Source organism: Sceloporus occidentalis, unplaced genomic scaffold, assembly GCF_023333645.1.
Source record: "Sceloporus occidentalis isolate IW3139 unplaced genomic scaffold, rSceOcc1.0.p SCAF_154, whole genome shotgun sequence".
Classification (NCBI taxonomy): domain Eukaryota; kingdom Metazoa; phylum Chordata; class Lepidosauria; order Squamata; family Phrynosomatidae; genus Sceloporus; species Sceloporus occidentalis.
Genome location: NW_028317134.1, coordinates 1,586,518 through 1,600,613, shown reverse-complemented (window position 1 = coordinate 1,600,613; position 14,096 = coordinate 1,586,518). Strand labels below are relative to the sequence as shown.

Genomic DNA, 14,096 nt, shown 5'->3' with positions numbered 1-14,096 from the left:
TGAGCAGCATAGCACCGGTTTAATTAATCCTTGTTCTTAATCTTCCCAGGCTTCCAATTCCAAGCGAAGCATGCCTTTCGAGTTGAGCCTTACAGGTATTTATCGCTTATAGTGCAGCATTTTCTGCCTCGGTCTCCTTCACAGGTCAGTCGAGTGGATTCTGTGATGCTTCAGGCTGAGGTAGTAGATTGTATAGTTTTGGGGTCACACCCGATCTAGGAGATAACTATACAGTTTACTGTCTTTCCTGCGGTATCTGTTACCAGCCCCAGCAAGGACGAGACCTCTTAATGTATATATCTGGACCTGCTTGGACTTTTAGATTTTGTGCCAATTTCTTGGCTTTTCTGTACATATGTTCATTTGTTTCCCTTTTGTGGTTTTGAAATCTTTTTGGCAGATAAATACCTTTTAGAGAATCCTTTTCCATTACCTGCCCTCTTCAGGGTGAGGTAGTAAGTTGTATTGTTGTAAGGGGGTAGATATTTTGCCACCGTTTTGGAGATAACTATACAGCTTACTGCCTTCCTTGTGGTGTGGCTTTTCCATAAGCCTTGTTTAATGTCTTTAGTTGCTTTATTTGTCATTGTGTTATTATTTAAGATGGGTTTCTGTGTTTTGATCCTCAAGGAATTCTTGACTCGCACACCCTCCAACCTGCAATACAACCCACCAGTAATTGGCCTCTGTTTATGTCCACCATAGAGCAAGATGGAACTGGACGCCCTGAGAATTTCCCCACTGCTCCTTCTTCTGCAGAAGGAACACCAACAAGTCCAGAGCTGGTTCCTTTGGATCCTTCTATGCGTGCTCTTCCTCCGGAGGCTTCCTTGGCAGAAATGCCACAGAGTTTGCAGACGGAGTCCGGTGCCGATGAAGTTGGACAGTTGTTAATGCCAACAGAACAAGAGCCGTCGGCACCAGGAAGACCCAGTGCGGAGGGGGATGCGACTCAGATGGAACTGTCTCCAGCACCCACCATCAGTCAGTATTATATCATGCAGGGAAATGGTTCGGTCTTATACGATGAAAATTCAGCATTTTCTAAAATCATGCATGGAACATATTAAATGTAAAATATATTTGTTGTGCGTAATTAGTTTTTTTTTCTTTTTAAGACTAAAGCTTTCTTTATGTATGAACAATCTAAATGGCCAAGTCACTGAAAAAATATCTCCATTCCTTGTTAGCCTCCTTGTCACCTGAACGAGCAGAGGATTCAGATGCCCTGACTGCAGTGAGCAGCCAGCTGGAGGGCTCACCCATGGATACTGGTAGCCTCGCCTCTGGACCTCTAGAGGAAGGTGTTGGGGAAGCATCTGGGGTTGTTAATCAAGAACAGCCGTTGGTCAGCAGTAGTGTCGCAGTTGGTCAACAGGTTGTGGAGCCACCAAGTCAATCCAGCAGCCAGACATCGGTGTCCCAACACAGTGAGGAGAGGTACGTCACGCCGTGGGGCACGGGGAACTGACCTGCTGTAACCCAATTCCCTGAAGCGGCTTGATGCTGCTCAGGACAATGAGTTAGTGGATAGTTATGTTTGGAAGCACAACAGCAATGGCTACTTCTAGTTCACTTTCTGAAATTAGCTGACCGATTTTAAGTCTTCTCTTGGTCATTGTTTTTTTTTTCTCCAGTTCTTCGGGTGCTCCCTCCTCTGATTTGCCCTCCGTCAGAGATTCTAGCATGTCCTTGTTGGCAACAGATTCCAGTGGAATCCTTGAAGAAGCCCTGCCGTCCACGAGTAGCGAAGATGATGATCCGCTCGCGGGTAATTCTCTTGCACAATCGGCCATCAAATGATATGGTAATGTTCCCTGAGCACCATGCTATAGTCCCATATGTATTTATTGGTTCAGGTATCAATCTCCCTGAAGGAGTGGACCCATCCTTCCTTGCAGCTCTTCCAGAAGATATACGCAGAGAGGTGCTTCAGAACCAGCTGGGCATCCGACCGCCAGCTCGGGCACCACCTACTGCTGTGCCGGTCATCCCACCACCTGTGGTCGGCAGTGCTGGTGTCACAGAGGTCAGCCCAGAGTTCTTGGCAGCTTTACCACCTGCCATACAGGAAGAGGTACGGTTCAAACGAACAGGCACACACACTGGGAAATGCATTTCTTTCCTCTATATCCATGAGTTAACGCTTGTCCCCATTAATTGGCCATTTCTACCGGTCCTTAGGTGCTTGCCCAACAGAGAGCAGAGCAGCAGAGGCGCGAACTTGCTCAGAGCACTACTTCTGACAACCCCATGGACCCCATGACCTTCATTCAAACCTTGCCATCCGACCTGCGCCGCAGTGTTCTTGAGGATATGGAGGACAGCGTTCTAGCAGTAATGCCCCCTGACATTGCGGCTGAAGCTCAGGCTTTGCGCAGAGAACGAGAGGCAAGACAAAGACAGCTAATGCATGAGAGACTGTTTGGTCACAGCAGCACGTCTGCCCTGTCGGCCATACTCAGGAGCCCAGGTATCTGCAACATGATATGCATTGCTAATAGAATCTAGCCTTGGAAATATGGCTAATGTTCTACCTGGTTAGCTTGATTTTCATCTTTATTCAGTTTCACATCTGGCTATATTTTTTTCCAATGTTGTAGTGTTTTTAGGACTCATACTTCAGTTTGATTTAGTTGTGAAGTCTGTTATGTTTGAAGACTTTGGTAGGATTTGCCTTTGGGCCAGTATGTGTGCCAGATGGCTACTTTTAGATGAGTAATAAATGTATTACACCAACAAAAGCGTAATCCTGTATCTCACAAGAAAAAAATAGAAGATATTAAACCACAACATGCCTTGTTTCTGTGTTAAATGTATTTTAAGCTTTCACAAGCCGTCTGAGTGGGAATAGAGGAGTCCAATACACACGTCTGGCTGTGCAGAGAGGAAGCACCTTTCAGATGGGTGGTAGCAGCACCCACACCAGGTATGCTTAAATCTGTTGTATTCATTTAACTTCATAGACTGTAGGATGAATGCAGGACACTCCATTCATCTCTGAAAGTCTATATCTCATTGCAAAGCTGGGGTTTACAGACCATGAAATAAGACGGCTTTAAAGGAGCATTCTAGCCCATGTTACATGTATAGACTCCAGTGCTTTTTTACTGCATGCAGATCTATAAGGATACGTTAGCTGTTACTTTACATCTTTTCCTATCGTGGCCTCAACTAAAGTCTACCATACATGCGATTGGCTGTTGCTACGCATTTAAAAAAATTATGAACTAGGCTCATCATTTAAAAAATAATAATAATAATAAAAAAAAATTGTAGCTACAAATGAGGATAAAAAGCAAAAAAAAAAAAAGGCCCACCACTCGTTAGATCTGTGTGAATTCTAGATGTCTTAGTCCGTTGAAGTAATTTGTCGTCTGCTGATAACTGTGAAGGTTTTTTGAATTTAATGAAACAAGTCTCTCTCGTCAGGCCGGCCGGCAGCAATGTGGACAGCCTGTTGCGACTGCGAGGACGCCTGTTGCTTGATCACGAGACCCTCTCTTGTCTTCTCGTCTTGTTGTTCGTGGATGAGCCCAAGCTGAACACCAGTCGGCTGCATCGCGTCCTGCGCAACCTCTGTTACCACGCGCAGACCCGTAACTGGGTAATTCGCAGTCTACTGTCAATCCTGCAACGCAGCAGCGAGAGTGAACTCTGCATAGAAAGTCCCAAGACTCCCATCGGAGGCCCCGATAAGAGAGGGACTGTCAAGTCCTGCTCTTCCAGCCACGACAGCCGCCCGTTAGAATTGATGCACAGGGTGGATTCCAAGAACTCCAACCAGCTTTCCTGGCTCTCTGTGTCCATGGATGCCGCTCTTGGCTGTCGCACCAATATCTTCCAAATCCAGAGGTCCCTGGGGCGCAAGCACACTGAGAAGCATGCTGCCTGTGGCTCCACGGTCCACATACACCCACAAGCTGCGCCGGTGGTTTGCAGGCATGTGTTGGATACGCTTATCCAGTTGGCCAAGGTAAGGCTTAGAACTTTCTATGGAAGATTTACTAGTTGTAAAGATTTTAATATAGGCTGCCATAGTTCTAGCTAATACCATCCTTTTTTTTTCGTTAATGATTAAAACGGTGCCATTTGTTTATCATGTACCTTTCAGTTCTTTCTATTTTGCGGCTTTGTGTATATAAGTCTGTACGTTTTCACTTTGCCGTACTGGAGGCTTGTGTGCGGTCACAACGTCAACAAGGAGTAGAAAGGGATGTAGTTATATTAAGGATATTTAGCAGACATGGTTATGTAGCTACGTGCCGCTTTCTTCATTGACCTCAATCTCTTACCCCCTTAAGTGTTCCCCAGCCATTTTACACAGCAGCGCGCCAAAGAGTGCAGTGCAGAGAGCAGCGATGGCAGGGAGAGGAAGGTCACCTGCAGCCCCTGCCTTCCACCGTCGGGTGCTACTGGGTCAAACAACAGCTCCACGGATTTCTGGGACTTGTTGGTCAAATTGGACAATATGAATGTGAGCCGTAAAGGGAAAACCTCTGTAAAGTCTGTGCCCGTGAGCTCGGGGGCAGAGGGCGAGAGTTCGCAGTGCAGCCTGGAAGCTTCGCCTCTTGGACAGCTCATGAATATGTTGTCGCATCCTGTTATCCGACGCAGCTCGTTACTCACGGAAAAGTTGCTTCGTCTCCTTTCCCTCATCTCCATTGCCCTGCCTGATAATAAGGTGCCGGAAGTCAATCAAGCAAATGCAACCGCTCCCGTGCCTGCCCCCACCCCTGCTGCCGCTTCACTACCTGTGCCTGTACCAGCAGTGACCGTGCCGTTGGCAGTCGCCACAAGTGTGGTGTCCAGTAAGTACTTCAGTCATGCCCTGTATTATAACGCACCAAACCTTGGATGGTCTGTTCAACCTTAAAAAATTATTTTTAATTCTAAACCCTATCCCGTAAAAGCCTCTATTTTTATACTAAATCTTCTTTTTTTTTTTTTTTTTTTTTTAAAGCAGTTACAAAAAGCAGCAAATCTCCAGCTAAATCCAGCGACGCCAGTGGTGTCCCAGAAAAGATGGCGGCATCAGGCCTAACTGAGAAACAGCTGCAGCTTTCTGTTGAGGTAAGCGATTGGAATGATCAAATTTCCCATATTTGGGCAAATTAAAAAAATGAGTCTTCACAGCCAATATTTTATAGGTCTGTGGGTGGCTGCATGTTGCAGTGCATGGTTAGGCGACCCTGTCTTTCATGGCACGTGCACGTGCTAACCAGATGTATAGGTTCATGCAGAACGTCTCCTTCCCAGGTGCTGACATCCCATTCATGTTCAGAGGAAGGCTTGGAGGATGCCGCAAACGTTTTACTACAACTCTCGCGGGGTGATGCCGGCACGAGGGACACCGTGCTGAAACTGCTCCTTAGCGGAGCCCACCACTTGGGATACACTCTGTGCAAACAGATAGGTGAGATGATCTGAAATACCCCACGCTTTCACGGCCTGCACACATTTTGCTTTTTTTCTCAAACTGAATGTTGCTGGTTTGCTATCCAGGTACCCTTTTGGCGGAACTGCGCGAGTATAACTTGGAGCAGCAGAGACGTATTCAGTGTGAGGCCCTTTCTCCGGATGGAATGCCGGAAGAACAACCCCAGAACACCAAAGCAAAGGGCAAAATGCAGAGCAGGTGAGTATTGCGGTCCTGAATCATTGGGCGCGTGCTTTATCCGGAAACCCGTTACACATTAGGACAGTAGTCAATCTAAAATGTTAGGTCTCTCCCCGCCCCGTCTTTGCGCTCCAGGTTTGACATCGCGGAAAACGTGGTGATCGTGGCATCCCAGAAGCGCCCACTAGATGGCAGGGAGCTACAGTTGCCCTCCATGTCCATGCTGACTTCAAAGACTTCCACGCAAAAGTTCTTCCTGAGAGTCCTGCAGGTCATCATCCAACTCCGAGACGACACACGCCGAGCTAACAAGAAGGCAAAGCAGACCAGCCGACTAGGTGGGAAAGCTGCATGTCTGACGCAAGGGATCAGAAAAAGTGGGATGAGCAAGGGCAACTTTTGTTGGGTTACCATAGGGATCATAGAAGACAAGTGGTTTTTGAATGATGCCTTTTATTGGCTAACTGAGTAAATATAGATTGCAAGCTTTCAAGACCTCTCAGGTCCCTTCATCAGGCATTTTATACAAAAATGTGGAAAACCTCATCCAGTTTTTTCATAGTGTAATTGGTCTAATAACTCAAGCTGCAACTATGGGCCGAGCTTTTTCATAAAGCATTCCGGAGTAGTTGAGGGGTTATAAGAAGCCTATAATGTGTTACCAAACCTTAAAGGTCATGAAAAACTGTGTATTGTAACAGTGGGCACGTTTACTCTGTTTTGCTGGAAAGTAGGTGTTTGTAGAGGTGTCTCTCACGCACCTGGCGGATTAATATAGAAGGCACTGCATGACCTCTCCGCTCTTCTCTTGCAGGGGCTGCCAGTCTGCCCTCGGCTAGCAGCATCCAGGCAGCTGTGCAGCAGCTGGAGGCCGAGGCTGATGCCATTATACAAATGGTACGTGAGGGTCAAAGGGCACGAAGACAGCTGCAAACTGCAACGGTTAGCATGATGACTGGCTGGCAGAACATCCATCCTTTAGTTTGTTTCTCCCTCCTTTTAATTTGAACGCTGTTATTCATCCCTTAATCTACCCCACCTTTTTCCTGCCTCTTGGTTTGTCGCCATCTTTATGTACACGTGAGACTTGTCCTTGTCACGCTTATCCCTAGCTTGCCCTATGCACTTTCTTCCAAGCTTAGCAGAAGCAGGTTAGTACACGGCTTCTGGCGATGTGAGATGTTCCTCTTGTGGGATGCATGTGATCAGTTGCCGCTTATTCTTGTGCGCCGCTTATTCTTGTGCGCCTCATCTCTCCTGATTTTATGTGGCTAGGCTTGCTGTCCTCGTCAGCCAAGTGATCAGTCTTTATTTTGTTCAGGCGGAGGGTTCGGCTCGCAGAGAAGAGTCTCCAATGGATGTGGACCAGCCCTCTCCGGCCACACAGGACACGCAGTCAGTTGGTCAGTGCGCGGTCAGGGACAAACCATGTTTACTTGTTCAGGGTGTAACAGGTAGTCGATGTAATGTAACCTTGTGTGCTTGTTTTAGCTTCTGAAGGCTCTCAGGCTGCAGAGAAGAAAGAGGAAGAGCGGCTGCCAGAGTTACCGCTGCTGAGTGAACAGCTCAGCCTTGATGAGTTGTGGGACATGCTGGGAGAGTGCCTGAAAGAGCTGGAGGAGTCTCATGACCAGCATGCTGTTCTGGGTAACCAAAGCTACGCAGCTCACTCTCTTCGATTTCTCTTCCATGGAATGAGTCTTCATTGTTCATGTTCTTGGTTTTTCTCCTTCTGTAGTCCTCCAACCAGCAGTAGAAGCCTTTTTCCTTGTCCATGCAACAGAAAGGGAAAGCAAGCCTCCAGTACGAGACACGAGGGAGAGCCAGCTAGCTCACATTAAAGATGAGCCACCTCCATTGTCCCCGGCCCCGCTTATGCCTGCAACCCCTTCTTCCTTGGACCCCTTTTTTTCTCGGGAACCTTCATCTATGCACATCTCATCCAGCCTGCCTCCTGACACACAGAAGTTTCTGCGCTTTGCAGGTAAGAACCTTAAGTTTTATGTACTTGGTAGAAAAGGTAGAAGGTTATTAGATGTTATTTGAGACTTAAAGCCAAATACCTTTTATACTGATCTAACGTTATTTTTTTATTTATTTAAAGAGACCCGTCGCACTGTGTTAAACCAGATCCTACGACAGTCTACCACCCACCTTGCCGATGGTCCCTTTGCTGTTCTGGTGGACTATATCAGAGTTTTGGACTTTGATGTGAAACGCAAGTAAGTATATCGTACCTTGGGTTTTAAGAATACTAGCAAGAAGTGTCTTACGCGCTTTAAAGTAGGGCTGCAACAACTAATCGATAAAATCGATGATAATCGATAATGAAATTCGTTGGCAACGAATTTCATTATCGATTAGTTGAATCGATTTTTATTGATTATAAAATGAGGGTTTTTTCAGAGCAAATGCTCTGAAAAATACCCCTCGCGTTATAATCCGTTAGTGTGACTCACAGGAGCCACAGCAGCAGTTGCTACTTACAGTTCCTCCCTGCAGTCACTGCCGATTGGCCCGCCCACTTCCTTTTTCCAGTCCCTCCCTGCAATCGCTGCTGGAGAAAGAAAGGGGCGGGGCCAATCGGCAGTGACTGCAGGGAAGAAAGGGGCGGAGCCAAACGACCGATTGGCTCCGCCCATTTCCTTAGCATCGCCATGGCTGTGACACTCATCTAACTGTGAGTATAAAATTAATATTTGGGCTGCTGAAAGTTAGGGGAGGTGGGGGTTAATTTAGGGGCAGTTATAGTTAATGGGGTGTTTAGGGTTAACTTAGGGGCAGTTATAGTTAATGGGGTGTTTAGGGTTAACTTAGGGGCAGTTATAGTTAATGGGGTGTTTAGGGTTAACTTAGGGGCAGTTATAGTTAATGGGGTGTTTAGGGTTAATTTAGGGGCAGTTATAGTTAATGGGGTGTTTAGGGTTAATTTAGGGGCAGTGGTGATTGATGGGGTGTTTAGGGTTAATTTAGGGGCAGTTATAGTTAATGGGTTAATTTAGGGGCAGTTGTGGTTGATGGGGTCTTCAGGGTTAATTTAGGGGCAGTTTTGGTTAATGGGGTCTTCTCTTCAGGATTAATTTAATGCTGAGGACTGAGGGTTAATTTCATTAATTTAATAAAGTTAACTTAAGGTGCAGTTAGAGGTAAAGGGGGGCAAACTGAGGGGAATCTAAATCCTGGGGGCAGTGAAGATTAATCCTGTATTTATTTATAAAAGTATTGTCTGTGAACGAGTCTGCAAATCCTATGAGGGCACTATGAGATATCAGGGGGGTATACGGCATACCTGAGGAGGACGGAGTGACATATCTGGGGGTATAAGGCATATAGGGTATATAAGGCATATGTGGGGAGGGCAGTGTGGCATGTCGGGGAGGGCAGTGTGGCATGTCGGGGAGGGCAGTGTGGCAATCCTGGGCTCAAATATGCATAACTGGGGGGCAGGTTGGGGAAATAAAAACAAGAAAAAAAATTTATTCTGCCGTTTGTTTTTAACATCCTATGTTACTTTATTAAATAATTTAAAATAAATGAAAAATTTTTTTTTTTTATCCGATTAATCGAAAAAATAATCGGCCAACTAATCGATTATGAAAATAATCGTTAGTTGCAGCCCTACTTTAAAGTTGTATTTATTTGTAAATATGCCACATTTATGCAATTCATTATTACACCTGCTACATTGATGTGATATATAAATAGTGAGCTTTAGTGTTTGATTTGATAATTGTGGAAGCTTAAGCTGCTACAAGATGTTTCTGCTTCCCTGCACAGATATTTCCGCCAGGAGCTTGAGCGTCTCGATGAAGGGCTGCGCAAAGAAGACATGGCTGTTCATGTACGACGCGACCAAGTGTTTGAAGACTCGTACAGAGAACTTCACCGAAAATCTCCTGAAGAAATGAAGAACAGATTGTAAGTGTCCTAGTGTGAAAATGGGGATTTCTGTTGTGGGACGTGGTTGATAACCATCATCTAATGCGGTGGTGACCCTTAGTAGGGAGCTTTTATCTTTCATTTGCCGTTTATATTCTAATGGACACTGCAGCAAAGTTTCCTCTTTACTCTTTGTAGGTACATAGTGTTTGAAGGTGAGGAAGGTCAGGATGCCGGTGGGCTGCTCCGGGAATGGGAATCCAGAGAGATGTTCAATCCCATGTATGCACTGTTCCGCACATCTCCTGGTGACCGTGTCACTTACACCATCAACCCTTCATCGCACTGTAACCCCAACCACCTCAGCTACTTCAAGTTTGTGGGTCGTATTGTGGCTAAAGCAGTATATGACAATAGACTGCTGGAGTGTTACTTCACGTGGTCCTTCTACAAGCACATCCTTGGCAAGTCTGTCCGGTAAGTTTGACCATCTGCACATAACTCGCATTGTGCATTAGTGTGTCTGGTGGGTTAGGATGGGTCCGCCAAGCAGCTTTTTAAACGGACTGTGGCATTAAAATTAAAAGTGGAGTATCGTCCCTCAAACGCATCGTAGCGGAGAGTTCTATTTGAATGTGATCTACAGTTCTGTGTCTTTGGTCCAGGTACACAGACATGGAAAGTGAAGATTACCATTTCTACCAAGGTCTTGTCTACTTGCTCGAGAATGATGTCTCCACACTGGGATATGACTTGACGTTTAGCACCGAGGTAAGCGCGCATGCAGATAAAGATGCAATGGTGGGAAGTGTCGCTTCAACAGCTATCTGCACTGGTCTTTAAAATGATTTTCAACCGTGTGAGATCCTTTTTTCTGTCCTCACATTCTGCGCTGATTGTGTCCCTTTTTGGTGTTTTTTTGCTCCGTTTGTCCAGGTTCAAGAGTTTGGAGTATGTGAAGTTCGTGATCTGAAGCCTAATGGGGCAAACATTCTAGTAACTGAAGATAACAAGAAGGAATACGTTCACCTTGTGTGCCAGATGAAGATGACAGGTACATCAATGGCTTTGTGCTTCCTGGTGATTGTTTAAGCTTGATGCTTTCTCCGCTGCTTGTTTTTGTAATCGGCTTGGGCAATGTCTTTCTGCGTCAGGTGCCATTCGCAAGCAGCTGGCCGCTTTCCTGGAAGGATTCTATGAGATCATTCCCAAACGTCTTATCTCCATCTTCACGGAGCAGGAACTGGAGCTACTTATTTCCGGCCTGCCCACAATAGACATTGACGATCTGAAATCCAATACAGAGTATCACAAGTACCAGTCCAACTCCATCCAGGTAAGAACTGAGTTCCAGTGATTGAGATATGTTTGACAAATTAACTATTTTTGTATTCATGATTGGTCTGGGAAATTAATTTAAAGCTCCCTTAGTAAGCAGCATGTTGCCTTAGTTATGGTCCGCTTAAAGGGACAGTATCACTGACACCCCTATGATAATAAAAGCATAATAAAGTACTCTGAGTAACCCTAACCCTCTGAGTACTTTTTTATACATTCTTCCAACGAGGGGATGATAAACCTACCTGACACAGATTGCTGCTTAGGCTGTCGGTGGCAGTACAGAACTAGAGACTTTCTGTCTGTCGTATTCAGTGTTCCCTCTAAGCCGTGCGCTTGTGCGCGCGCACATAGCTTTTTAAGAGAGCGCACACGTCCAAAAATTGTGCGTACAAAAGTATATAAAAAGAAAAAAATAATATATTTTTTGAAACTTTATGCGGCACAGATATTGTGCGCACAAAATTTTTGCTCTGTGAAAATTTTTGCACAAGAGAAATTTTCTGCGCACGCCAACCAAGAAAAATTAGATGGAACATTGATCGTATTCACTAGTCATATGTCCGAGGTCTTTCCCTAACACCAGTAATGCAAGTTTTCATACTGCTTTGGAAACACAAGCCTTTATTAATCTGTGCCGATTTGTTGAAATTCTGCCATAAATCAGCAACGACTCTTTAGTTTAATGCTCTTCCGCTTTCAGTACTTTAGTATCTTCCTGAAGGTTAGTCAAGCCAGGAAACCACCTGAAGTCTTTAAAGTCAGGTTCATCTGAACTTGCCGTTATCTTGAGCCAATCTTATCGCCAGGGATGTGGAAGTGACCCAAATTACTGTCGATGCTCAATCCTGGCTGCTATTAAAACTGGTTCTAGATGTTCGAAGCTTTTCCTCTCGTGTATTTTATGGTACGGTTGTAAATGTCAAACTATTCTGTGCTGTCTTCTCTCACAGATTCAGTGGTTTTGGAGAGCGCTGCGCTCCTTCGACCAGGCTGACCGGGCCAAGTTCCTTCAGTTTGTAACTGGAACCTCTAAAGTTCCCCTGCAGGGCTTCGCTGCTCTAGAAGGAATGAACGGCATCCAGAAATTCCAAATACACCGGGATGATCGATCTACAGATAGACTGCCTTCTGCCCATACTTGGTAAGAGAAAAATGAGGGACTACTCATCTGTATTCTAGAATGTCCGTGGGTGACTCTGTAATCGTATACATTATTCATTTTGACCCCTCTCTTAGAGGACTTTTCACGATATATGTTGTACGTCTGGCTTTAAATTATCCATATTTTCTTACAGTTTCAACCAGCTGGACCTCCCAGCGTACGAAAGCTATGAAAAGTTACGTCACATGCTGCTGTTGGCCATCCAGGAGTGCTCAGAAGGATTTGGCCTGGCTTAGGACGCCCTTACCGTGCATTCTTTTCTATTACTGGACTTTAGTGAGAGAAAAAAAAATTCAAGCCATGCATCAATCTTGCTCACCCTGCTGGCACCACGAAGAGGAACTTGCCTTCTGAAGATGCCGCCTGTCTCAGATCCCTTCCGATGGTGAACTTGTTGCGCTGAGATTTGGGAAAAATAATAATAAAAAAAAAATTTCTAAAAATGCCGCTCTGAAGGACACGGAGAACGGAGAGAAGCAGGGGGGAAATTATATATAAGTATATAAATATATATTTTTTTCTGTTTTGCTTTTCAGTTTGCTTAAGGATGAGTTGTGATGCTCAACTTTTTCAAAAAGTAAAGTTCAGATAGCAGGGTAAAAAGAAGCTGGTGGAAACGTTAAAATAAAGATGTGAATGGAGGGGGGGAAAAAAAGACGCAAATCGGAAACCTAGAGCACTCTCGTTAAGAAATAGCCACTATTTCCAACGCTATTTTTTTTTCTTTTCAGCTTCAAATAAAATACAGAGGTGTTTACCTGTAAATAAACCACTGAACCTTATTGATGCAGTTTTTCTTAATGCCCCTCTTTCGGTTGGTGCTCAGAGTATTGGATGGGGCGGAAAAGATGGCGGGCAGACGAAAGAGTTTAAAAGGCACAGCAAGTCATGGGAAAAATCAAAATTTTGAATCGGTTCAGCCCAAGTTAATTCTGTTCAATACCCCCCCCCCATTTTGTTTCTCCCCGTTATATTTATTCAGTCTTTTCCCTTCTAATTGGATTTTGAGTTTGGATTGCTAGACTTATTTTTTGTGTTGGGATTTTTTTTTTTTTTTTTAATTTTCTGAAATCAAAATAAAAATGAAGAAAATTTTTAAACCTAATACAAGGTTTCTCTGTAAGTCTTCAGATACTAGGAAGGCCGAGACTGTTAAAGGGGGGGCTGCGCTGTGATTAGGGAAGGAGGTTGCAGGTAGTGGTCGGATTGAGCAAACCCAACAGTTCTGCCAGACCTTATTCTCAGCCTGTCGTTCCTGGTACACATCTCACACGCTGTGCACAAGATATAGGGATTAAGCACTTGTGTCAACTAGACCATTCAGGAGTAATTAAAGCAAGTGTTTGAATAAAGGTTTAGTTTGAAAACCAACAGGTTATGTTTTGTCTTTGTTGGAATAAACGTATCGTGCCATCTCCAGCCCCCTTATTTCCGTGCTATTGTTTAAAGTCTATTCTGATGTCGTGTGCAGAGAATTTTTAAGTCTGCCACGATCGTTTAAACTTAAAAACTCCATGTCGAAAGCCACGATTTTCTAAAGGGCTTTATTGTAATGCCTTTTAACCTGGGACTATACATGAGCTCTGCAATCCCCGGCTCCGTGATATCCCTCCTCCGGTGTTACACGGGACCAAGTTCTACGGGAAAACCTGAGCTAGATCTGTGAAATGGTTACATTTTTAATGCTCTCCTCCGTCAGCCGTTCTGTGTAGAGTGCATGCGCCTGTATAACTATGGGGGGGGGGCTTAAACCTTCTACAGGACTAAAAGTGACAAATGGACATTTTATAGCCAAAACATTTTTTCCTATCCCCTCTATGGGTACAGTTGAGAAAAAAACAAAACAAAAGTCATGCTTCTAACGCACCAGACGTTTATTTTGAGATCTGTTGTGTTGCCGGAGTCTTTCATGTAGTGAGAATGTGGTAGGTACGTGGAAATGCCTCCCAGTAAAGATTAATACATTGAAGAAATGTAAACTCGGATAGGCAGGGGCACAGGGGGGCCATGTTGTGCTGTAGTTACATATACTTTTTAGTGTAGGTGGATAGGCGAAAGGCTTAAAATAGACGATGCGTGTAGGACTTGGTTCTG

General features: G+C 44.8%; 1 protein-coding gene across 1 annotated transcript in view; it reads left to right on the top strand.

Annotated features, from left to right (window-relative positions):
• LOC149280555 (E3 ubiquitin-protein ligase HUWE1-like) overlaps window positions 1-12,238 on the top strand; it is a gene marked incomplete at its 5' end in the record, with an annotated part of 29,634 nt that extends 17,396 nt beyond the window's left edge. Inside the window, 25 exon segments of the mRNA XM_089500408.1 lie at window positions 50-95; window positions 706-984; window positions 1,191-1,440; window positions 1,638-1,771; window positions 1,860-2,077; window positions 2,185-2,473; window positions 2,827-2,929; window positions 3,433-3,974; window positions 4,302-4,811; window positions 4,964-5,073; window positions 5,260-5,416; window positions 5,506-5,638; window positions 5,756-5,958; window positions 6,435-6,562; window positions 6,942-7,023; window positions 7,112-7,267; window positions 7,359-7,604; window positions 7,725-7,842; window positions 9,398-9,538; window positions 9,698-9,976; window positions 10,165-10,270; window positions 10,436-10,553; window positions 10,654-10,835; window positions 11,791-11,981; window positions 12,136-12,238. Of these exon segments, the coding sequence (XP_089356534.1) occupies window positions 50-95; window positions 706-984; window positions 1,191-1,440; window positions 1,638-1,771; window positions 1,860-2,077; window positions 2,185-2,473; window positions 2,827-2,929; window positions 3,433-3,974; window positions 4,302-4,811; window positions 4,964-5,073; window positions 5,260-5,416; window positions 5,506-5,638; window positions 5,756-5,958; window positions 6,435-6,562; window positions 6,942-7,023; window positions 7,112-7,267; window positions 7,359-7,604; window positions 7,725-7,842; window positions 9,398-9,538; window positions 9,698-9,976; window positions 10,165-10,270; window positions 10,436-10,553; window positions 10,654-10,835; window positions 11,791-11,981; window positions 12,136-12,238 (4,824 nt within the window).
• Between the last annotated feature and the right edge of the window lie 1,858 nt (window positions 12,239-14,096).